Source organism: Osmerus mordax, chromosome 7 (assembly GCF_038355195.1).
Source record: "Osmerus mordax isolate fOsmMor3 chromosome 7, fOsmMor3.pri, whole genome shotgun sequence".
NCBI lineage: Eukaryota > Metazoa > Chordata > Actinopteri > Osmeriformes > Osmeridae > Osmerus > Osmerus mordax.
In genome coordinates this window covers 18,276,014-18,301,013 of record NC_090056.1, presented here as the reverse complement: position 1 = coordinate 18,301,013, position 25,000 = coordinate 18,276,014, and the positions used below count along the sequence as shown (strand labels likewise).

Sequence of the window (25,000 nt, the reverse complement as noted above, 5' to 3'; positions counted from 1 at the left end):
AGAGAGAGAGAGAGAGAGAGAGATGGAGGTAGAGAGGGAGAAATAGAGAGAGAGATGGAGGTAGAGAGGGAGAAATAGAAAGAGCGAGATGGAAGGAGGAGGAACGATCAGAGAATCTGCCTCTCCTCTCCTCCTCTGGCGGCCATTTTGCACCTCCTCCCTCACCCCCTCGTCCAGGAGAGAGGGACGAGGAGGGGCCTTGTCCCTCTCTCCTGTCTGGCCCCACAGAGCTGCTCTGTGCTCTGCTGTTCCTGCTGTGTTGGAGGTGGGCTTCTACACACCTCGCTCACTTGGACATAACTATACACATCCAAACACAGACTGGCAGCGTCCGTCACGTTCACCCTCAGAACAAGAAAGTGGGAGGATGCGGCAGTTGCCTCGCCTCTCCCCACAGTCACGCTGTAGAATAAAATGAAGAGAACAGACCACCTAGAATGTTGCAAATGTCAGATGTTACAAATCCACCAGAGGCATCATTGTGTGTTTTCACTGGAGGCAATCTCATCTGTGTCCCCCCATCCTCACCCACCCTCCCCCCCCACCTCTCATTCTGAGGCGACTGGAGTGGAATTATCTAGACGCCAGCTGCCAGCCTCTCCACCCTCAACCCCTCCAGCACGTTGCATTGTTCCCTGGGAAGTTGCATGTTGTTTGGAGATTGTGTCATCTAAACAGACATTTCCCAAATCACTCACTCTGCGTGTTCCCTCCCCCCCCCCCCCCCCCCCTCCTTTCTCCCTGTCGCCCTGGTCTTGTGGCCTGGTCCCCCCAGCCCTGCCCGGCACACCGCCCCCAGCGCTGGAGCTGCAGCACTGCAGTGAGACGGTTTATGGCTGCTGCAACGACAACCAGACTACCGCTCTCGGCGTGGGCTTGGCCGGCTGTCCCAGTGAGTGTCTCTTCGGGGCGGTTCGGCCTCTGACTTGACTCCACGTTCGGGGAAAATGCAGGTTTGTTTTGAATTTAGCGTCCAGCAAGGACGGTGCAGGTGGATGAACACTGCTGTTTAAAGTTTGACTGTTTGTTCATGTCTGTGTCTGTCTGGTGTGTGTGTGTCTGTGTGTGTCTGTGTGGTGATATTGTGTTCCTCTCAGGCACGTGTCAGTGCAACACCCACGGTTCCTACAAGGGGACGTGTGACCTGGCCAGCGGCCAGTGCTCCTGCAAGCCCGGGGTCGGGGGGCACAAGTGCGACCGCTGCGAGCCCGGCTTCTGGAACTTCCGGGGCATCGTCACGGAGAACATGAGCGGCTGCACGCGTAAGAGATTTACTCCTCCTCTCTTCCTCCTCTCTTCATCCTCTCCCCCCCCCCCTCTCTACGTCCCCTCCCTACTTTCACATCCACGGAAACTCAAACTGTTTTTAGTTAAAAATGACATACCAGCCGGAGTTAAGGATCATCATCAAAACATCAAAATAATCGTCAGTTTGGACTGAAATGATGCAGAAGGTTCATGCCTGTTTGTGCAAACCTCCCACCACATCAGGTAAAAGGTCCTCCGGTCTGTTGCAAGCGTACCGAGCTCAGATTGAGTCTTTATATTCATGCCGAGGGAGGTCGGGGAGGCTGAGGGAGGTCGGGGGAGGCTGAGGGAGGTCGGGGGAGGCTGAGGGAGGTCAAGGGAGGCTGAGGGAGGTCGGGGAGGCTGAGGGAGGTCGGGGAGGCTGAGGGAGGTCAGTAGCTCTGGTTTGTAGTGTGCAAGCAGCCCTCACTATTACCCTGCTGCAGAAGGAGACTTGGCACATATGGTCCAGAATCCTGAGCCTTTCCAGTCAGCAGCCAGGCTCTGCGTCAAGCTCCACCGCGGTCTGACCTACAAGCTTTATCCACAGACAAGCAAACAGCACACACATCGGTACAAAGTTCAGCGGTGGGGGAAAACAAATACCCGGCATTGATTCCAGGAACATGATGGGGTTGATGTTTCTCTCTGGGAGGCCTCGGGGTTCATCTGAGATTCTCGAGCCTCTCCCTTTCTCTATATCTCTAGCTCTCCCTCTCTCTCTCTCTCCCTCCCTCTACCTCTCTCCCTCCCTCTACCTCCCTCTCTCTCTCTCTCTCTCTCTCTCTCTATCCCTCCCTCTCTCCCTCTCTCTCCCTCCCTCCCTCTCCCTCTCTCTCTCTCTCCCTCTCCCTCTCCCTCTCCCTCTCCCTCTCCCTCCCTCTCTCTCCCTCTTCCTCCCTCTACCTCTCTATCTCCCTCTCCCTCACTCTACCTCTCTACCTCTCTATCCCTCTCTCTCTCTCCCTCTCCCTCCCTCTACCTGTCTCCCTCTCTATCCCTCTCTCTCTCTCTCCCTCCCTCTACCTGTCTCCCTCTCTATCCCTCCCTCTCTCTCTCTCACCTCGTTGTTCCCCTTTGGGTTGTCTGGCTCCTCTCTGACCCTGCTCTCACCCCTGGTTCTGCCTCTGAAACACACACAGAGCTGCACCAACTAAGGGCTCATATCAGAGGCTGTGTGTGTGTGTGTGTGTGTGTCGGTCTGTGTGTGTGTGTGTGTACGAGCGAGAGATGTATAAAGAGATTCTGTACTAATTTAAATGTGAAACAGATAATGGTAACCATTATCTTAGATTGAGATGAATGTAATATACTGTATACCAAGCACTTAAAAATGTATCTTTCTCTGCATCTCTCTATCGTTCTTCCCTTCCATTCTCTCCATCTTATTATTATTATTATTATTCATATACCCCCCTTCCTCCATCCCTCTTTCTCTCCTTTCCCTCCCACACACCCTCTCGCTCGCTCCTTCGCTCCCTCCCTCCCTCACCCTCTCTCCCTCTCCTCGTCACCTCCCTCTCCCTCCCTCTCTCTTTCTCTCCCCTCCTCTGTCCCTCCCTCCCTCTCTCTTTCTCTCCCCTCCTCTGTCCCTCCCTCCCTCTCTCTTTCTCTCCCCTCCTCTGTCCCTCCCTCCCCTCCCTACCTCATTCTCTCTCCCTCCACTCCCTCCCTCCCTCTCTCACTCCCTCTCTCGCTCCCTCTCTCGCTCCCTCCCTCATTCTCTCTCCCTCCCTCATCCTCTCTCCCTCCACTCCCTCTCCCCCTCTCTCTCCCTCCCTCCCTCCCTCATCCTCTCTCCCTCCCCTCCCTCCCCCTCCCCTCCTCTCCCCCTCTCTCTCCCTCCCTCCCTCCCTCATCCTCTCTCCCTCCCCTCCCTCCCTCCCCCTCCCCTCCTCTCCCCCTCTCTCTCCCTCCCTGCTCTCCTGCAGCATGTAACTGTGACTCGGTGGGCTCGGTGAGAGATGACTGTGAGCAGATGTCTGGCCTGTGCTCCTGCAAGGCGGGAGTGAAGGGGATGAAGTGCAACGTGTGCCCTGACGGCAGCAGGATGGGCATGAGCGGCTGTGACAAAGGTAGAGACCCTCCTCCTCGCTGCAGTCTGCTGCCTCACCACGCCACAGGGCTCTCTGTCTGCCCAGGTCTCTCTCTCTGTCTGTCCAGGTCTCTCTCTCTGTCTGTCCAGGTCTCTCTCTCTCTGTCTGTCCAGGTCTCTCTGTCTGTCCAGGTCTCTCTCTCTCTGTCTTTCCAGGTCTCTCTCTCTGTCTGTCCAGGTCTCTCTCTCTGTCTGCCCAGGTCTCTCTCTCTGTCTGTCCAGGTCTCTCTCTCTCTGTCTGTCCAGGTCTCTCTGTCTGTCCAGGTCTCTCTCTCTCTGTCTTTCCAGGTCTCTCTCTCTGTCTGTCCAGGTCTCTCTCTCTGTCTGTCCAGGTCTCTCTCTCTGTCTGTCCAGGTCTCTCTCTCTGTCTGTCCAGGTCTCTCTGTCTGTCCAGGTCTCTCTGTCTGTCCAGGTCTCTCTCTCTCTGTCTGTCCAGGTCTCTCTCTCTGTCTGTCCAGGTCTCTCTGTCTGTCCAGGTCTCTCTGTCTGTCCAGGTCTCTCTGTCTGTCCAGGTCTCTCTCTCTGTCTGTATCCAGGTCTCTCTGTATCCAGACCTCTCTCTCTCTCCATCTCTCTCTTTCTCTCTGTCTCCCTCTCTCTCTCTGTCTCTCTGTCTTTGTCGCACTGTCTCTCTCTGTCTCAATCTCTCTTCTCACATTTCACCGTTGTCATTTCCTATGATCAAGGCAGGAGACAGCCCACAGTGTATTAATTCCACAGCCACCTGTTTCCAGTACTGTTAACAACCCCAGTGACAGCTGATGTACAGGTTTTCTAATATTGATTCATTCCAAAACAACAATGCTAAGTGCTTATTTATTTGAATAATATTTGCATACAGCAGGCAAATGCTTCTATCAGCTTAGTTCCTCTGCTACTAGATAACGTTCCTTTTAATGATTTAATTGAGTAAACGAATGACGCCAAGCCGACCCCCCGACACGTGGGGACGGCGGAGGCGGGGGACAGCCCTCACTGTGGCCACGTCACTGCGTCTCATTAAGACCCACGCGTCGCTATCGACAGGAAGTCAAGTGCTTAATGAAGTCGATAGTCCCAGCCCAGCAGGGGGTCAGGCCGGCACACACAGATGAAAGGAGGCCGTGGGGAGGGGGGGGGGGGGGGGGGGGCGGGAGCAAGCTGTGATGTCAACACGAACAGAGTCCACACTCGGGGGCCTGGGGCATTGTGGGTAGGATTTGTGTCCCGAGCGTGCTGATGCAATCCGATGGCATTGAGCGTAAAGGCTTCAAATAGGGTTTTGGAGGAGAACTTTTGGGGGAGAGATCAGTGCTCAGACATCTTGCCAGGGAAAAGAAGAAAAACATGGCTTGAGATCAAATGCCCCTTTTTAAAAATGGCCACGAGAAAACTGTGGTTTAGAAAGAATGCATAACAACATCACACAGCACTGTGGGATAATATGGAATAATGAATCCACTTGGGCTTCGCATTGACGATAGCTGTGAACTGGTATTCCATGAATGTTTCTGGTGCGATCTAGATGAATGTCCATGCGCCTGTGCTGTAGCAGGAGAGTGTGGGGTAGCAGGAGAGTGTGGGGTAGCAGGAGAGTGTGGGGTAGCAGGAGAGTTTGGGGTAGCAGGAGAGTGTGGGGTAGCAGGAGAGTGTGGGGTAGCAGGAGAGTGTGCTGTAGCAGGAGAGTGTGGGGTAGCAGGAGAGTGTGGGGTAGCAGGAGAGTGTGGGGTAGCAGGAGAGTGTGCTGTAGCAGGAGAGTGTGGGGTAGCAGGAGAGTGTGGGGTAGCAGGAGAGTGTGGGAGTGTGTTCATTACCTGGACCTCAGACTCGTTCGTCTGCTCCCTGTCTCAGGCTCTCACGTCCCAACCTCCTGTAAAGAGCTGGACTGCAAGTTCGGTGCCTCTTGTGTGGAGGTCAACAACCAGGCCCACTGTGAATGTCCCTCCCCTGACTGTGACGAGAAGAACAAGACCAAGGTGAGGATCCAGCCTCTGCCGTCCTGTGATCACTCAAGGCTCCAAGTGCAGTTTAATAGCAGGATATACAGAAACATTTACATTTAGTCATTTAGCAGACGCTCTTATCCAGAGCGACTCACAGTAAGTACAGGGACATTCCCCCGAGGCAAGTAGGGTGAAGTGCCTTGCCCAAGGACACAACGTCAGTTGGCATGACCGGGAATCGAACTGGCAACCTTCGGATTACTAGCCCGATTCCCTCACCGCTCAGCCACCTGACTCCCAGTCAGAAACAGTACTGTCATGGAAATATTATTGATAGACTGTGCTTCAGAGACTTGGTTTATGAGTAGGCCATCTCTCTCCTTGCAAGCATAATGAAGACATAATATATTGTGATTCTAAAAACATCCTGTTGTCTCCTGGAATTACCTTTTGTCTGAATTGAATAGGCGGAGGAAAACTTCCGCCACATTATGAAGGGAGTACTGGAGACATGGAAAGGTTAGGAAGGCCAACAGATTCAGATAGATTCAACTGTCACAACAACAAAGACAGATTGCCAGCAGGACGAGAGTGCTGAGCTGGGCGTGACGTCTCCATAGCAACTGCCCCTTGTCCAGGCCTGCCCTTAGTTCAGCTAAAGCCCAGCAGCCGGTCAGGACTTGCTGGGAAAATATATTTTAATGTTGAAGTGCTAGATATATGAACAAAGACCAAGTCAAGTTTGTACTGAGCGGCAGGTATTGGGAAGAACAGAAGCAATAGAGGTGATGTGTTTGTGTTTATCTCTCCATCTCCCCGCCTCCCTCCCTCCCTCCCCGCCTCCCTCCCTCCCTCCCCGCCTCCCTCCCTCCCCCCCTCTTTGGAGCAGGTGTGTGGGTCTGATGGAGTGACCTATGCGGACCACTGCCAGCTGAGGACCATTGCCTGTAGGCAGGACAAGCACATCAGTGTGGACTACCATGGCCAGTGCACAGGTGAGGCCCAGCCAGCCTTCATGCATCATTCCTGGGATGTCCAACTGCTGTTGTCGGCCCCTATCAAAAGATAATGAATAGGGCCACCGGGGTATCACCACTTCGATATCTCTCCTCTCTCCTAGCAACTCTCTCTCTCTGTCTCCTGTATGGTCTCTCTCTCTCGCACTCTGATTTTCTTTGGTTTCTCTCTCTCCCTGTTTTTGGCTATCCTTCTATCACTTTCTCTCGCTTTCCGTATTTATTTCGCACCCATAGCAAAGTGAAACGAAAACACCTAAAATGGTGCCTACAGTGTGTCGTCAAAATAGATAAATAACCTGTATATAAACAGACAAAGTATTCTTCCAAGGAAATATTTCCGATACTCTATTCCGCTGGTGGACGGTTGACATGTGCTGTGAACTGGTTGAGGGTGTCACCTGTAGCCACTAGTTAATGAAGAGCAAACATTTGCTCTGGCATCTGACTCCCAGTGAGCGCATACAGGGACTGCCTCATACAGGAGGGAGGGGAGGAGGAAACAGGAGAGAGGAGGGAGGATAAAGAGAGGATAGGGGAGTGGATGTTGGTAGACAGACAGGGGCTGACAGATGCTTCCCTGTAGATAGAGACCTGCAGTTTGGCTCGAACCTGAGCTATGGCATCCCTGTGGAAAGGGGTGACATTTCCCTGTTTGAGTTCCTACACCGCTGGGAGGATTAGTGGGGTTTAGCTCCAAACTCTCTCTGGGGAGAATCCTGTCGCTAGCTTTTAGCTTTCTGGAGCGCACCACTGTTCTGTTTGGGATGAAGGGGTGTGGGGGAGGGTAGGGGGGGGGGGAGTGGATGCTTTGGTGTGGAGAACACAAAAAGGCCCATGGCTACCTGGTTTGGCCATCCTCAGCCCCCTGCTTCGCCCCCTCTGAACGAGCCACTCTGGGGTGGAGCGGAGCAGCGTGGGCTGGGACGGGGCCAAGGCCGTGGCTTTCATGTAAGAAGGAGCTGTGGAGGCGGGCGCCAGCGCGAGGCGCCGCGGGCCTGCTGGGGAGGCAGCGAGGCCAGCAGCGCTGGAGGGAGAGGGTGGCCGCTGCCAGCTGGGAGCTCCTGGCCGCCAGCCAGTGCCAGGTGCCTCCGATTTTGGGAGGGAAAAGCACTTCCTCACCTGGTCGCTTAGCGCACGTCGATCAGTCTAGCGACGCGAAAAGAAAGCGATTTGTCCTCTTGCTCGGCCGCCGGCCGTGCCAGAGCGGTTTGTCTGACCTAAAGTAGGTCACATTCACCAGCGCAACAACCGACACTCTTGCGGGTCGGTTTTTTCGGGTGCACCTGCAGGTACTTTGGCAGTAGCCTAATTTTCTCTCCAACAAAACACAGCACTTACACGAGGGCTGAGCATGTGCTGATTACAGATTCATTGCCGTGGGTCACGGGCAAAATGAGAACTCAGATCCACTTCCCCAGTTCCCTCTGTTGCCTGGCGATAAAGACGTGGGCTGTGTGTAATTCGGTACCTAATTTTCCTTTTGTATGGAAGAGCAGAAGGAGTTCTCTCAGGGCCCACTGTCTCCGACCGAACCTGAGGGGGAAACGCCAGACTGGACCCTCGCCACGCGGCAAAGAGGTTCTTTTATTTCTTTCCCCACATGAGGTGGCGCCATGGGGAATGTCTCCTCCCACGACCCCAAGTTGGGGGCTGGATCACGAGCTCATTTCACGTGTGACTGGGTGCGAATTAGCATCACCTCAGCTTCCAACACACACCTCCGCCCCGAGCCCTCCCGCAGATCACACTCGACGCTCGCTCGAACGCCCGCCACGCTAAAGGCAAATGCGGCCGACTAAAGATTCTCTCTTCTGTGTTTTCCCACAATGACTGTTGCTTAATGGCTGATGTGAACAAATATTGATCTGCTCCTACTCCAACTCTAACCTGCCAGGATAACGCAAGCTTGTTTGATGTCAAGCAGGTCTGGCACATCACCTCCCAGCCCATTGCTGGAACTCAGCCAACGTTTACAGGACTATTAAGATGTGCAGATGAAGCTGCACCAAATAGCGACGCTGCTGAGAAACCCACCAGAACTCCCAGAAGGCTCTCTGCCAGGGAAACGGTTTGGTGGATCCCAGAGACAGAGCTGCTGAACCTCCTCAGCCGCTGATGAAGCGATCTGGGGAGAGCCCATCCAAGCCTGAGCAGTACGACCCGGTAAAACGTTTGAGCAAACGAGAAACTTCTGGCACCGGAAGAATCCAGAAGTCGGCAATCGGCTGCCTCTCCCCATATGGCATCGTCACCTGTAGGGTTGTGGCAGTTGGCAGGGAACGCCAGCATATGGCATCATCAGCCTGCTGTCTGAACGCTAGCTACGTATTTCTCCTTTTCTGTCCTTGTCTCTCAGTCCTCATGAGCCCATTTCTCCTTCATACTTACTCCTAGACTCCATTCGCTTGTTTTCTCAGCCTTCCTGTTCCCTATCCTCCTCTCTATCCCTCCTCTCCTCTCCCCCCGTCCCCCCCCCCCGTCCCTCCCACCCTCCAGTATCGTATTCCTCCTCCCCACTGAACGAGGCCACCGACACGGCAAACAATCTTAATAACCGCCTTTCAAAGATAACTGCAGCTGAGACGGGCCGAGATGACAAAGATTTTTTTCTGGCCCGCCAGTATTAACGAACAGCGAGAAAAGCCGCAAAAAAACAAAACGCAAATGGACCGTTAAACTTGATTAAGGGAAGCCTCCACTGTGGACTGTTGTCTTTCCCTGTCTCCCCCACCCATCCCCCCCTTCTCATTAGTTTTGGAGCTTGGGGCTCAGCATGGCCTCTCCTACCCAGACCCCCCCTCCTCCCTCAGCGCCAACGCAAGGCTTGGCACCTGAGTGACAGGTGTAGCCATGAGGAAAAAGCAAAAGTGTGCCACCGCTCAGGGTGATAGCATCGCTGCTGTTGCACTTGGCTCGCTTTATCTCCCTCTGGCTAAGCTATCACACCGTAGCTATCTCTACTCTGGGGAAGCTACAATACTGTAGCTCTCTCTCCCAGGGTAAGCTACAATACTGTAGCTCTCTCTCCAGGGGTAAGCTACAATACTGTAGCTCTCTCTCCCAGGGTAAGCTACAATACTGTAGCTCTCTCTCCAGGGGTAAGCTACAATACTGTAGCTCTCTCTCCCAGGCTTAGCTACAATACTGTAGCTCTCTCTCCCAGGGTAAGCTACAATACTGTAGCTCTCTCTCCAGGGGTAAGCTACAATACTGTAGCTCTCTCTCCAGGGCTAAGCTACAATACTGTAGCTCTCTCTCCCAGGCTTAGCTACAATACTGTAGCTCTCTCTCCCAGGCTAAGCTACAATACTGTAGCTCTCTCTCCCAGGGTAAGCTACAATACTGTAGCTCTCTCTCCAGGGTAAGCTACAATACTACAGCTCTCTCCCAGGCAAAGCTACAATACTGTAGCTCTCTCTCCCAGGCTAAGCTACAATACTGTAGCTCTCTCTCCCAGGCTAAGCTACAATACTGTAGCTCTCTCCCCCGTCTCCCCCTCCACAGCTTTGTCGGGAGGGAGATAGTGGGGGTGCCTGATTATACCAAGCAGCTCGTCAAGGTATCACATTTCACACCTCACAGCGTAATTGCCGATCAAATAGGAGATTACAGCGTGCAATTAAATCCTACACATAATTTTTGCTGAATTCTAAATGACAGAAATATACACAGTATATGTCACTTCTCCCCCCCCACACACACACACATACATACTGTGACAAACGTACACACCACACAAACATGCACTCGTGTACTCACAAACACACTCCCTCCACTCATTAACACAAAGTCTCACAAACTCACAGTCACTCGGACACACACACCCTCGCTCAGACAAACACACACACCCTCGCTCAGAGAAACACACACACCCTCGCTCAGAGAAACACACACACCCTCGCTCAGAGAAACACACACACTCTCGCTCAGACAAACACACACACCCTCGCTCAGACAAACACACACGAGGGACGTGGAGAAGCCGAAGCGACAGAATCCGTCACGGCTGCTTGGCTGTGCTCCAACTGAGGAGTGGTGTTACGTGCTGTCTGCTCTCCACCTCCTTTCCCTCCCTCCCTCTCCCTCTTCTTCTTCTCCCTCTCCCCTACCTCCTCTTCCTCTTCTCCCTCTCCTACCTCCTCTCTCCCCTCCCTCTCTTCCTTTCTCTCCCTCCCTGTCCCTCTCCTACCTCCCCCTCTCCCTTCTCCCCCTCTCTCTGTTCTCCCTCCTCTCTACCTTCTCCAGCTCCTCTCCCTCTTCCACCGCCTCTCCCGCTTCTCCCTTCTCTCTACCCCCCCTTCGTCCTCTCTCTCCTCTCTCTCCTCTCCCTCCATGAGCCCCTGTCCTAGTTACCCCTCCCAGCACACGGAGCCTGTCCCTTACACCACTGCTGGTGTTTGGTTAATGTCAGTGTATGCAGAACGCTGGTACCTATCCCGCGACGGTTTGGGGACTGTCTCTTGGAAGCGTGTGTGTGCGTGTTGACAAGGCTGCAGCGCAGGCATTGACGGATGCTTGTGAGCTCCGAGAAGAGTCTGCTGTCTTTGAAGCCAGAGTTAAACCCTGCTTTTTTGCCCTATTTATATCAATCATTCATCACCAGAGGCCCTGGCTGTCTGTGATTAAAGCTTCCCTACAGGAGGGCAACATTTGAATATGGATATATAATTCATACCCACTGACACACACACACAGCTCAAGTGAAACGCATTGCAACCGCAGAGCTATTTAACTCTTTTCTCAATCATATACAGTACCTCATATGCAACTGCATTGCAGGGTAACTCTTCTGTATATCTCGTACAGTAACTGTCCATGAAATGTACCGGCATGTGTGGATCTAGCAGGTAGTGTATAGGATATGCAAGCTGGTGCTGTTACATTTCAACAGAACAAAAAGGTACAACCGAACAGATGTGAAACGTAGAGAGATTAAAAGCATTTCCATCTTTGCTTACCCATCATCCATTGCTTCCTCCCCCTGTCCCCAGAAACCATCTCCGAGCTGGGAAGGCCCAACCCCCTCCCCCCCGCCACCCCACCCCTCAAAGCCGTCACCACCCCCTCCACCCCCAAAGTCAAGTCCCCCCCGGCCCCCTACGTGGAGGCCCTGCCGCCCACCAGAGCCCCAGAGAGCACCCCCACCAACCGCCCCGCCACCACCACCACCCACCACCACCACCAGCCACCCCACGCCACCCCGCCCCGCCTGCCCAGCCACACCAGCACCAGCTCCTCCATCGCCTTCGAGGACTCTGGGAGCGGGGAGCCCAGCGGAGACGACCAGACGGAGGAGGAGGAGGAGGAGGAGGGTAGCGCCGTGGCCGAGGCCAGCGGAGAGGAGCCAGTTGGTAAATTGGAGCTCTTTCACTTCATTACCCATAATGCATCTGGGGCTGGGCGAGGTCAGCGTGAGGTCAGAGAGGGAGGGAGGGTGGGTGGTGGTGGAGGAGGGGGAGGGGTGGTGACCTGACCTGGCTTGGCCTGGCTTGGCCTCGTTGTTGGATATGTGTCATTGCTATGCCATAACACATTGAAACATGTCATCTGCTAGCTAGGGTAGAAGGTTAGCTTTGTTTGAGTGGTTTCTGTCAGAGCTGTTTCAACTGTCATTCCCTTTCAGGTACAACGCATGTCAATGTTATACATGGTTAAGAACTCGCAACAACAGCTCGCTCAGAACAAATGGGGGGAAAAACAGAGAATGGCTTCTGAGAACACTTTCTGCATGAGATGAGCACGACACAAGAACTGTTTTTTTTTTTTTTTGACGTCCGGGCTTCTTTCCAAGCCTGAGCTGACCGACTTGACAGGTGGATCTCGCACACCCTGTAATCTGTAGTTACACATGAACTGGACTTCTCGGGTTGCAATCCCACTGTCATGGCCCCGCGGTCCAGCACCTCTACCACTGCTCCACAGTCAATACAGACAAGCCTTTTTCAATCACGCTACCCCCCCCCCCCAACACACACACACACATTCCTGAGCGGTGTGACCCCTCAGTTGGCCAACAGCTTGCTCTGGAGCTCCAGGATTGATGGAATAGACGTCCTGTGTTTCCTCTCTCGCCAGCTTCCTCTCTCAGATTTATTCTCTTGTCACCAGCCGACCGGAGCGCTTTCTGACGCGAGGCGCGTGTCCCGTCTGCCAAGGAGACCTGGTGTCTCATGAGGAGTGTGTGTGTGTGTGTGTGTGTGTGTGTGTAAGCAGAGATGGTTGGATGTTGTGTGTGTATGTTTGTGTTGTGTGTGTGTAAGCGGAGATGGTTTGATGTTGTGTGTGTGTGTGCGGATGGTTGAAGTTGTGTGTGTGACGGTCCATGGCTCCCTGCGGACCAATACAGGGTCCCTGAGCTGTGACAGAACCCCTTCCCTCCCTCCCCCCAAACTCCCCTTTCCAGCCAGTAAATCTGCAGAGCAGGGGCCAACAGATGCCCTGTAAAACCCGAGCGCTCCTATCCCTCCATCCCCTCCCTCCTTCCATTCTTCCATCTTCACCCCCCGTCCCCAAAGTCGTTTCTCCTCCCCAGGCTAGGTCTGGTTCATGGGCAGAGAGTCCTTGAAGAACAACCGCCCCTCTGACGTCTTTACGACATTATTTAGCTGGCCCAAGTTATTTGCCCAGCGATCATTTCTAATCTCCGGAGCCCATAAAGCGCTCCTCAGAGGAGCTATCCCATAAGAGAGAGCAGGCTTAAGCGATTACCCCCATGTACTCACACCATAACCACTTTTATGCCTGTGGAAATAACAACAATTCCCAGATATAAATGAAGGGCAAAGCAAGGGCAATTTTGTGGGAAAATCTGCCCGATAACAATCAGCCAATCAGCGCTGGAGATTAGCTTCTTCTGTGGTTCTTTCCCGTCCTCATCACAGTGCTTTGTGGTACATCAGTGTGCTTCCATGTGATCTGTCCAATGCCGCATAGATAAGCTCCACATGAAGGCCTGTTACCTATTTGTAGGTAGCCTCACAAAGCCTTGTGAAGCTTTGCAAATCCATACGTAGCTTTACGAATCCTAATAAACCCTTTTTACGGCATAGCAAATATTTACAAATCCTTATGAAGCCTTGCAAAGCCTCATGAAGCCTTGCAAAGCCTTATGTAGCCTATACAAAGCCATATGCAGCTGTACAAATCCTTATGAAGCCTTACGTAGCCTATATGAAGCCTCATGTAGTCTAATGTGGCCTTTTCCGCACCCCTCTCCTCCAGATCCCATTGCTGCCGCCACCACCATCCCTACAGCGGAGGACCGCTCGTCGTGTGACAACACCCCCTTCGGTTGCTGCCCCGACGGCAAGACTGCCTCCAGCACCCCCGAGGGTGCCAACTGCCCCTGTGAGTCCACAAATACCCCCCCCCCCCTCTTCTACCTGCACCCCAATTGTACGCCTTATTGTTTTTCCTCACCCTTTTCTCTACAGCTACCTCCTCGACTCTCTCTTTCGACTTCTATCTCTGCTCGAAGTGCTCTGCTCTATCTGCCATCAACATTTTCTTTCTTATTTCCTTTCTAGTTTTCTCCTCACCTCCCGTCAGAATTGGAAAAGATAATAGCGCAGGTCGTTGTTGACTTGCGCCTCCTCCTCTTGTAGCTCCTCTCCCATCTCCCTCGTCCTCTATGGCTGAGCAATCCAATCTGCCTCTGTGTATAGCAGACCAGAGAGTCGTACCAGGACAGACGCCCTCCCTCTCTCCCCCCTCCCCCCCCCCCTCCCCCCTCCGTTTGTCTGGGAGCGTGCTCGGTCGTGACTAGCACAGGATCGGCCTGTGAACACAAATTGCGTTGTCTCTGTAGTGGAGGGATTCAGCCGTGCGTGAGCTCTACACGCTGCAGGAGGACAGTCAGGTCCATACAGGACTCAATTCCCCACAATGCACCAGGGACCCCGAGGTCACCTCTGACCTTTTCATCCCTCTTTCCCTCCATGCTGAACTATAAAACAAGAACTCTAAAACAAGATAAACAAAACAAAAATCAACCCATAAACGGTATAAAAAATAGCCTATTTGCTGATGTCAACAATAGAAAAAGGGCATAACAGCCACATCTCATACTTTTCATAGTAATTTACGACATTTGGTAATAATCCTTTCTAAATAGATTTATAACCTGGACTAGATGCAACAGATCAACGAATGTCCACAAATGTTTATGTCGGCTTGACAACGCTAACAACGACGTTGTGACATCAGCGGTCGATACCTCATTCGACTGAAGTGTTACCAATAAACCGTCTGCCGTGATAATCGATAGCGAGCTCTATTTCTCTCGGGAAAGAGTTAGATGATATTACATTCATTAGAATGGAAATGACAACGCACTCGCACAGCAGAACAGCTACAGGAGCAGCCTCATTTGTATCTTGCATTTTATTGACAATATGTCAGAGTTTCTCTCAGGAGGCCGGGCTAATTCCCGGGCCTAGCTTTGATGACAACCTTCATCCAAGCCCTGTTTCAACGAGTGACGGAAGGCTGTTTGAAAACTGCAGACAGCTCCGACGACTAAAAGAAAACAGGGACTGCGAAAGAAAAGTTATCCCACTTCTGAGAAACCCTGAAGGCTTTTGGCGTCATGAAAAGCATTCAAGCGAAGTAATGATATGCACATGGGCTGAGCGAAAATAGCAGACGGCCTTTCAAGTGAAAGTTAATGGCGGGCCTTAACAAAGCATCTGTAAACTCTTCCTTATGCAACCGAAACAGAGATAAGAGAGCCTGCCATGGGGGACCTGAAAGTCTAGCGCCTCCTATCTCTTGTCCTGTGTCACAGCTGGGATCGTAAAGCCCCTTTCTCCTGCCTTTTTATCTTCACTCCAGATCAGGAGTCTGATCCATCTCTCTCTCTCTCTCTCTCTCTCTCTCTCTCTCTCTCTCTCTCTCTCTCTCTCTCTGTCTCTCTCTCTCTCTCTCTGTCTCTCTCTCTGTCTCTCTCTCTGTCTGTCTGTCTCTCTCTCTGTCTCTCTCTCTCTCTGTCTCTCTCTCTGTCTCTGTCTCTGTCTGTCTCTCTCTCTGTCTGTCTCTCTCTCTGTCTGTCTCTCTCTCTCTCTCTCTCTCTCTCTCTCTCTCTCTCTCTCTCTGCATCCAAACCCCCCCTCGTTTACTTCTATTTTTATAGCCCCATCAGATCTGAATCGATGTGTGTCGGCCGTGGAAGGAGAGGCCCGACATTGTCCTTTATCGTCGAATTTGAACCAGACTTTGTCAGTCAGTATGCGGTTTGGTGACATTAGGGGACAATTACGGCTATCTTTCATGATAATCATACAAGTGCTCTCCCCTTTCTCAGGCAAGCTCAAGCTCAGCCGCCGCCGTGATTGATTGGGGCAATTTGTTCAGCTGATTACGAGCAGCGTGAAACCTGGGCATCAGCGTCTCTCCTCCTCTCTCTCTCCCCTCGTCTTCCCTCTTCTTTATTGCATTCTCTCTCTCTCTCCCTCGCCCCGGCCGACTGTAGCTGGAGTAATCACACAAAGCCATGTGGAGCTGATGGATGTTCGACATCGAGACGGGCCTCTTCAAGGTCAAAGTGGACTTGTGTCCAGGCATTGGGGGTTATTTTGAAGAACTTTTTGTTGTGTTTCACTCTGGCTTGTTGTTTGTGTGTGTGTGTGTGTGTGTGTATGTGTGTGTGTGCTGTCTAACCTGATGTCTCTTTGCTCAGTCTTCCATGCCTCGGCCAACTCTTGGGACGATTCTCGGTCTGGTAAATCCCAGTCCATTCCTCCTCCTCTCCTTCTCCTCCTCCCTTCTTCCTCCTCTTTTTCTACTGCCACTCCTTTTTCCGCATATCCCACAATCCACTGCTTCCACCTCCACTGCAGACCCTAACCCTCACGGCCACACCCACCGAGCCACCCTGTCAACAGTGACCACACTAACCCCTCTCCCCCACCACACACACACACACACATTCTCCATCACTAACCCAGACTGGCACTACCCCAAACAGTCACTGTCGGCACCTGAGGGTGAGGGCGCACAGGGCACACCCACCTCGCTGGCACAGGAACCATCGTTAACGTGTGTGTGTGGTCCGCTCTGCCCTTCCTCCAGCCACCATGAGGTTCAGTGGGTTCCTGCACCTGGACCAGGTGGAGGGCCAGGAGGTCTTCTACACCCCTGAGATGGACGACCCCAAGTCGGAGCTGTTTGGAGAGACGGCCAGGAGCATCGAGAGCGCTGTGAGTAGGACAACCCAAGTGTGTGTGTGTGTTAGCTCGCTGAGCCGAAGTCCAGGCTGCACACGGCGGGAGCAGGCATTGTTGCTTACCTGTCTTGGAAACGCTTATTCCTTCTCTAGTGCAACAGATCTGTGTTAGGGATTTCAAGTCAAGGTCTGACTCTCTAAGAACTGATTTGTCATGCCAAGGTCTTCCTTTTCATCTCATGAAATGGGGACGGGTGTGTTTGTGTGTGCGTGCGTGGGTGGGTGGGTGCGTGCATGTGTGTGTGTGTGTGTTTGTTTGCGTGATCCTTGCTCTTGCCAGCTGTTGAAATGGTGTCACTAGCTCCTGCTGGGATCTAATCTACTGCCTCAAACTGTGTGTGTGTGTGTGTGTGTGTGTGATTTTGAAAATGCAAGGGGCATCTGTGTAGCTAGATATCAGCATGGGAACTGCAAAATCCCTCTCACCTCCCCAACCCTTCCCCTCCAAGCATCGGCACGTCATAACAGACAAGAAAAAAAGAAAGTGAGAGACTGAATTTTCCTTCCTGTCCTCCTTAACAGTGTGGTTTCTGGGTCAGTATGTCTGGAATGAGGAAAGCAGGAAAGACCTTGGCTTATTCTTGTGAGCCCACCACTGCCCTCAGGCAATCAGCACAAGGACACAAAGCCATTCTTCTGCCTGTTATACCACCCTGCCCCCAGTAGGGGTCCCTATGGAGTAAGGGCAGAGGCTAAGCATGATTCTTCCCATTTTCTCCAACCTTGAACAGGCTGGAAGACCACTTAGCGATTCCATCACCTCCCACAATAACATAGACCAGTCAGACACAAAGTGGGTCAGCAGGCATGTGTTTGGAGTGGAAGTGAAATGAGGTCATGTAGCTACCATCTCTCCCTGCTGGGAGGCTTGGTGTTGGGGTAGAGGTACTGACCGGACAGGCCCAAGTTACTGGGTGTGGGGGTGTGAAGGACAAAATAACACTTAGTTAGTTTGGACACAAACAGAAAGTTAGAGTTTCTACTTTCCTTCCTTCCTGAACTTCATTTGGACGAAACGCACACGTACAGAAACAGACATATATATTTATATACACACAGACTGTGAAAATTAGAAGCAGAACCAACCAGGGCCTGTGTCATGGCAACCTGACATTTACCGCAGTCTCCTAGAAGATGTTCATGTAATTATGGCAGAGCCGCAGCTAAATGTCAATTTGTGCACCCAGACCCGATGGGATTTAAATACTCCACCCTGACACACGCTAGATTCCCTCCAAAACACAAGTTCACACCAGGAAAATTGGACCCATTCATTTACTGAGCTTCATACCATACTCATTTGTCATCATTTGTTCTCCCCCCATCCCTCCGTCTCACTCCCTCCTTTCTCTGTCTCTTTGTCCCCCTCTCTCTCTCTCTCTCTCTCTCTCTCTCTCTCTCTCTCTCTCTCTCTCTCTCTCTCTCTCTCTCTCTCTCTCCCTCTCCCTCTCCCTCTCCCTCTGTCCCCCTCCCCCTTTCTCTCTCTCTCTCTCTCTCTCTCTCTCTCTCTCTCTCTCTCTCTCTCTCTCTCTCTCTCTCTCCCTCTCCCTCTCTCCCTCCCTCCCTCCCTCCCTCCCTTTCTCTGTCTCTCTCTCCCTCTCTCCCCCTCCTTCCCTCCCTCTCTCTTTCTCATACAGCTTAATGAGTTGTTCAGGAAGTCGGATGTCCAGAAGGACTTCATGAGTGTTCGCGTGCACAGCCTGGCCCCCAGCAACTCCATCCTGGCATTTGTGGAGGCCCACTTCAACCCAGGTAAAGGAAGAGGCGTACAGTGACCTCATATCCTGTGTGGAGGACCTGTGTCTGGGCAGACAGTTTATTTACAGCACAAGTATCTTCCTAGAATTGGAAGTGTCAGTAGACCTTTTAAAGTAATTTTGATACATTAACATTCCGTACGTGCTCCATTGTAGTTCCTCCGTACTTCCTTTAGAAAAGTACTCTGTACAATATTATATTTTCTCTCAGTTTCTTTAGAAAAGCAGCAATGCTTTGGAGGTGCTGCTATTGTAAAGTATTTCAATTTGAGCAAACTCACTAGTGAGACCTGTGTTTTCATTTCTCCCCCGAGTCCTCGCAGTGAGTGAGCAGCTTTCAGCGTATTTTCCAGGCTCACTTCATTTTGGTCTCACTTTCCCCAAGAGTATCATTAGGCTGCTCAAAGCGCCTCTTTCGCTGTGATACCAGACTCCACACCGCACCCTCCTCCCACTTTACGACTTTCGTTCAGCGTCCTTCATATCGGCGCAGGAGACAGTGCCATAAAGCGTCTCCGTGACGGCCAGTAAAGTGGCCATCTGTGGGAATGTTTCTAGAACGATTCATGTGAACCTCACAGCTACCCTGCTGGAGGGCAACAGGCCCCTGGGGGTCCTGTTCTGTCAGGCGGGCGTCTCTGCGGCAGACGGGCCGCTACGAGGACGCAGGACCCGGTTCTCCCGCCTGTGTGGGTCAGGGTTAGCTAAGCTCCAGCGCTGTGTGTCATGTCTGCAGCTGGCGTTCTGGGAGAGGTCACCCAGGGTGGTGTTGTGAGAAGGTTGTCTTGTGTGTTGCCCAGACACCAGGTTCTCTGTGGAGGACACCGAGCGTGCTCTGCTCAAGCAGCTGAAGATCGTCAAGGAGACGTCCATCGTGGTGAAGAAGCCTGAGGAGGAGAATATTCGCTTCACCAACCACGGTGAGATTCTTCCTCTGTGGTTTATGATGTCAATGGATTTGCTGTATGATCAAAACCGAGTCTCAACCACATAAGATTTCATATTTGTATCCTGTGTGAAGGACAGAACAAGTCTATGCTCTCTCGTTCTGAATCTCTTTCCCTCCCTCCCTCCTCCTTCACCTCCCTCCCTCCTCCTTCACCTCCCTCCCTCCTCCTTCACCTCCCTCCCTCCTCCTTCACCTCCCTCCCTCCTCCTTCACCTCCACCCCTCCTCCTTCACCTCCCTCCCTCCTCCTTCACCTCCATCCCTCCTCCTTCACCTCCACCCCTCCTCCTTCACCTCCCTCCCTCCTCCTTCACCTCCGCCCCTCCTCCTTCACCTCCCTCCCTCCTCCTTCACCTCCACCCCTCCTCCTTCACCTCCATCCCTCCTCCTTCACCTCCATCCCTCCTCCCCCCAGGCCTCTCCTCCCTCCCCTACTTTACCACCACCACCACCACCACAGCAACCATGACCACGCCCACCACCACCCCCACCCCCGCCACCATGACCACGCCCACCACCTCATTCAGCACCACAGTCCGTCCTCCCTTCACCTACCGGCCCCCCTACGTCACCCGCCGGCCCCCGACCACCCGGCGTACCACCACCACCCCCGCCCCCCCGCCCACCACCGCCATGCCCACCACCAGCCCCCAGCTCCGGACCCGGCCCGAGCCCCACCACACCAAGCCCTGCCACTCCCACCCCTGCCTCCACGGGGGCACCTGTGAGGACGACGGAGACGACTTCACCTGCATCTGCCCCGCCGGCAGAGGAGGCGCCGTCTGCGAGAAAGGTGAGGGAGACCCGCCGGCCGCTCTGCGCTCACAGGATCGCGGCCCTCGACTCGGCCGCTCTGCGCTCACAGGATCGCGGCCCTCGACTCGGCCGCTCTGCGCTCACAGGATCGCGGCCCTCGACTCGGCCGCTGCTCAGATCTGCTGAGTAGACAGAGGAAAAGGATCTGACCTCACACACACAAATAATAATAACGAATAATTGCCCGCCTGCGTTTGTGTGGATGCCGTCGGCTCCGTTGCCCCCTCCTAGCGAGGGGCCTGAGAGGTGACAGACCGCGGAGATAATCATAGCTAAAGCACTGGCGTCCAATCAGCGCTATCAGCACTGAGAGCCACAAATCAGCCTGAGTGCTGTCGTGGGGAGAGCTTGCTTTTAGTTTTCCCGCTCGGCGGTTTGGGGATAAGAAACTACCTCACGCAGCTGCATCTTAAGATAATTGACACTAATTGCTTCGATGGGGATTAGCTGGTAGAAATCAGTGCGCGTTTGACTCAGAGTGGCTAAATGGAGGCACAGACACCGTCTCGTAGCTGCCCATTGATCAATCAAGTCATTAGAGAGACGCAGAGTGAGAGGAATTCATCAGCCTCCATTCTCCGTACCAGCAAGGGAGGACAGACACGCTGGAGGGAGGCGAGGGAAAATGGATGATCGTTTGGCTAATAGTTGAGTGGCGAGAAACAAATGTATGTTGTGAGTTGCGTGTGTGTGTTTATGAGTGAGTGAGTACAACGGTGTGAAAGATTGAATGGAGAATCTTCCACTGTGTGAACAAGGCTCTCTTTCCTCTCTGCTTTTGGGAAAAACAATTTGACAGAACCTGCCAAAACACAATGCACACACACACAGACACACATGCACACTGGCCCAAAACAACATTCAGTCATTTGATGTTATTATTGTCCCCTCTCTCTCTCTCTCTCTCTCTCTCTCTCTCTCTCTCTCTCTCTCTCCTCTCTCTCTCTCTCTCTCTCTCTCTCTCTCTCTCTCTCTCTCTCTCCTCATTCCCCGTCACATTCTCTCTTTCTCTCCTCCTCTCTCTTTCTGTCTCCTCTCTTTCTCTCACTCTTTACCTCTCTCTCTTCTTCTCTCCCTCTCTCTCCCTTCTCTCCCCCCCCTCTTTCTCTCTCCTTCTCTCTTTATCTCCCCCTCTCTCTCTCTCCTTCTCTCTTTCTCTCACTCTTTCCCTCTCTTCCTCTCTCTCCTTCTCCCCCCCTCTTTCTCTCTCCTTCTCTCTTTATCTCCCCCTCTCTCTCTCTTTCTCTCACTCTTTCCCTCTCTTCCTCTCTCTCCTTCTCCCCCTCCCTCTCTCTCTCTCCTTCTCTCCTTCCCCCCCCCTCTCTCTCCATTCAGTGTTTAACTACTTCACCCCGTCCTTCGGGGGGAAGTCCTACCTAGCCTTCCCCACCATGAGGGCGTATCACACGGTCCGCATCGCCATGGAGTTCCGGAGCTCGGAGCCGTCAGGCATCCTGCTGTACAACGGCCAGCAGGGCAAGAAGGACTTCCTGTGCCTGTCCCTGGTGGGCGGCAAGGTGGAGCTGAGGTGAGAGGTCAGGGGTCGACCACGAGGGCTTCTGATAGGGCGTCAGAGCTTTCTAACGATGCTGCTTCCTGGTGAGAGGGCCCAGTCGACCAATCAGAGGCTGTTTTGTTATAACAAGCCTTCATGGTGATGGCCTGTGAGGTGAAGCAGAGACAGAGAGTAGAAATGGATTCTTGTCTCTTTCATTGTCGAGGGTTTCTGGACATTTAAAATGTTCAAACAGAATAAAGACTCAAAGAGAAATGTGGCTTTAGAGAGTGAAAGAAACAAGGTAGACGGGGTAGAATAAATCACAAAACTAGATGAACAATGAACCGACCCGACTGGATACAAACGCCGTTTCTCCCCCCCCAGGTACAACACGGGCTCGGGCACGGCCAAGGTGACCAGCACGGTCCCTGTGTCGCAGGGCGGCTGGCACCAGCTGGTGGTGACCCGCAACCGGCGCAACGCCATGCTGAGCGTGGACAACGAGCCTCACGTGGAGGGCCAGAGCCCCCCGCGGCACTGACGGCCTCAACCTGGACACCGACCTCTACATCGGGGGCTTCCCCGAGGACACCCTGGACGAGTAAGGCCGCACCGCCTACCTCCGAATGAGACCGCTGGGGTTTGCCACGGACTGCTGTTGGAATGTGTGCTGCTGGTGCTGTCGGTGCTGAGGGTGCAGTGTGTGGATGATGGCTCTTGTAACCGGTGATTGTGTGTCACTCTCTCCCTCTATCTACCTCCCTTTCTTCTGTGTGTCTATCTCCCCTCCCCCCTCCCTCCCCCTCCCTCCCTCACTCCCTCCCTCCCTCACTCCCTCACTCCCTCCCTCACTCACTCCCTCCCTCCCCCTCTCCCTCTCCCTCCCTCCCTCCCCCTCTCCCTCTCCCTCCCTCCCTCCCCCTCTCCCTCTTCCTCTCTTCCTCTCCCTCCCTCCCTCCCCCTCTTCCTCTCCCTCTCCCCCTCCCCCCCTCTCCGTGTCCAGGGTGAAGGAGAAGACCTCCATGACCACGGGTCTGGTGGGCTGTGTGCGCATGCTGGACGTCAACAACCGCCTGTACAACCTGCAGGAGAACGGGGGTGACGTCATGTACGGCACCGCCGTGGGCGAGTGCGGCAACAACCCGTGTCTGCCCAACCCCTGCCGCAACGCCGGGTCCTGCCAGGTCCGCGAGGCCGAGATGTTCCACTGCAAGTGCATCAACAGCTACTGGGGTGAGCCCGCTTGCCTCCAGCTCCCCACTCCCCTGGTCAGACCACAGTGCATGATCGCCGTGTGGTAACACTTGACGTCGCTGTGCTTGTGTTAGGGCTGGTGTTGTCGTCGTAGTGTTGTCGTTTTAGTGTTGCGTTGCAGTGCTGTGGAGTCCCATCTTTCCTCCCCAGTATCCGTGTAGATGTAATGTGAAACGCTGCTATAAATATGTGTTGCTCTGCGGGTGCTCTCGTCATGGTGGCGAGTGCTGTGGTGTTAAGTGCTGCTGTGTGTTCATGGTCGATAAGCCATCCAATACCATTCTGCCACGTTCTCTGTGTCGGGCTGATGTAAACTGTATTAAGAGCTTGTTCATGTACAGGGGAGGAAATATTTAAGACCCAGTGTGGAATCCTCTGCCCTTAGTTCTCTCTCTGTATTTCCCCCTCTTTCTCACTCACTCACTCTCTCACTCTCTCTCTCTCTCTCTCTCTCTCTCTCTCTCTCTCTCTCTCTCTCACACACACACAATTGTCTTTCCTTTTTCTTTACCTCCCTCTCTTTCTTTATCCCTGCCTCATTTGTGTCTCACCCCCCTCAGTCCACCCCAAGTACTCTGTCTCTCCCACTTCTCTCTCTCTCTCTCTCTCTCTCTCTCTCTCTCTCTCTCTCTCTCTCTCTCTCTCTCTCTCTCTCTCTCTCTCTCTCCCTCCCTGCAGTCACAGTCCACTAGCTCCCGGCTAATGAGTGACTCAAACAGAGAGTGTTTTTAAATAGTAGCCAACATCGGAGCTCAGTCAGGCTTGCAGTTTCCACCCTGCAGCAGGGGGGCTGCACATCACACATCACACACACACACACACACACACACCAGAGAGAGGAGCCCATGACCGGACAGGGAAAAGCTCTCTGCAACTCCGGCCGTAGCTTTTCATGACGCTGGAATAATGCCCCCTCAGACGCTGCCTTGTAAGACCAGTACATTGAGGTGTGGGAGAGCTCACACGCTCGTCCTGCGGCGTCACCTGGTGACGTTGCTAAAATTAGTTTCCCGGTGTGATTCGGTGTCAAACTGTTGGAGGGTCGGGCGTTGGCGCTGTAATCGAGATCACGGTTCTGTGATGCTGTGATAGGAAGACACGCCGGTGACACCTCAAGTGACAAATGTAGCCAATTAAAGGTCGGGCAGAAATATCCTTACTGGGGAGTGTGAAGATGGGTGGCGGGCCCGAGGACATGGATCTGAGGTGTTCCTTCATCCTGTCAGACAAGATGGCTGCCACAGGGCGAGAGAGAGGGAGGAAGGGAGGGAGGGAGGCAGGCAGGCAGAAGAGCGAGAGACATGTTCGAGAGCCCTAGAGAGGGAACAAGGGAATAGAAGAAAGAGGGGAAGTCGAGAGAGGGAGAAAGTGGAAAGGAAGGAAGAGAAGAGCGAGGATAAGAGAGAGGGACGAAGGGAAGAGCGAGAGAGCCCTCTGAGCTGAGGGGGGCATGTTTTATTACGATGATCTGCTTGCCTCGGGCTGTCTTGCCTGTGCTAGATTAATGACGGCTGAAGCTGGATGCGTTGAGGCGCAGGATGCAACCACAGTCCTAAACCAGCAGATCTTCACCCTCACCGGCCCCATCAACAGACCCCAGGAACAGCAGCAGACTGGGAGGTTCTGATGCTCAATCTGCCCGTCGGGATGTTTCCTAATCCTATTAGGAAACAACCTCTATTACAGGGGAAATCCTCAGCCTTCTCCTTGTGCAGAATGTGCAAAAATAGTTTGAATAGACTTCTTTTCTGGTTTTCAGTGGTTTAATCAGCTGATTTGGTTTCTCGTTTGTGTGTGTGCGTGTGTGTGTAGGTCCAACCTGCGCCGACCTCCACGACCCCTGCGAGCCCAACAAGTGCCACCCATCATCCAAGTGCCAGGTGCAGCCGGAGGGCGGGTACAAGTGCGACTGTCCAATGGGCCGCGAGGGAACGCACTGCGAGAAAGGTACGGCGGCCTATCACAGAGCAGCCCCCTGCTGCCGTCTTCCTGTTTCAGCTTCAACAGCGAGAGTCTGGAACCCAGGCTCCATTTTAACGAGGAGAAAAGCTCTGCGTGGCGTCCACGAGCCCAGGGCCCAGTACTGCAGATCCATTCTCCTCTTCCTGTTCACCTGCTCAGCCCCCTCCTTCCTCCTCCACACGGCAACGCTTCGTCTCCATCCTGGATACGGGGAAGATCA

At 53.3% G+C, this 25,000-nt stretch overlaps 2 protein-coding genes across 2 annotated transcripts in view; one reads left to right on the top strand and one right to left on the bottom strand.

Moving 5' to 3' along the window:
- LOC136945371 (agrin-like) overlaps positions 1-25,000 on the bottom strand; it is a 79,873-nt gene that overhangs the window by 17,352 nt on the left and 37,521 nt on the right.
- Positions 1-25,000, top strand: part of LOC136946474 (agrin-like) — a 38,991-nt gene that overhangs the window by 13,651 nt on the left and 340 nt on the right. Inside the window, 16 exon segments of the mRNA XM_067240826.1 lie at positions 776-892; positions 1,098-1,262; positions 3,219-3,362; positions 5,213-5,337; positions 6,194-6,299; positions 11,315-11,674; positions 13,545-13,670; positions 16,392-16,519; positions 18,183-18,297; positions 19,103-19,222; positions 19,666-20,043; positions 21,402-21,594; positions 21,949-22,090; positions 22,092-22,165; positions 22,568-22,797; positions 24,631-24,765. Coding sequence (XP_067096927.1) covers positions 776-892; positions 1,098-1,262; positions 3,219-3,362; positions 5,213-5,337; positions 6,194-6,299; positions 11,315-11,674; positions 13,545-13,670; positions 16,392-16,519; positions 18,183-18,297; positions 19,103-19,222; positions 19,666-20,043; positions 21,402-21,594; positions 21,949-22,090; positions 22,092-22,165; positions 22,568-22,797; positions 24,631-24,765 — 2,658 coding nt within the window.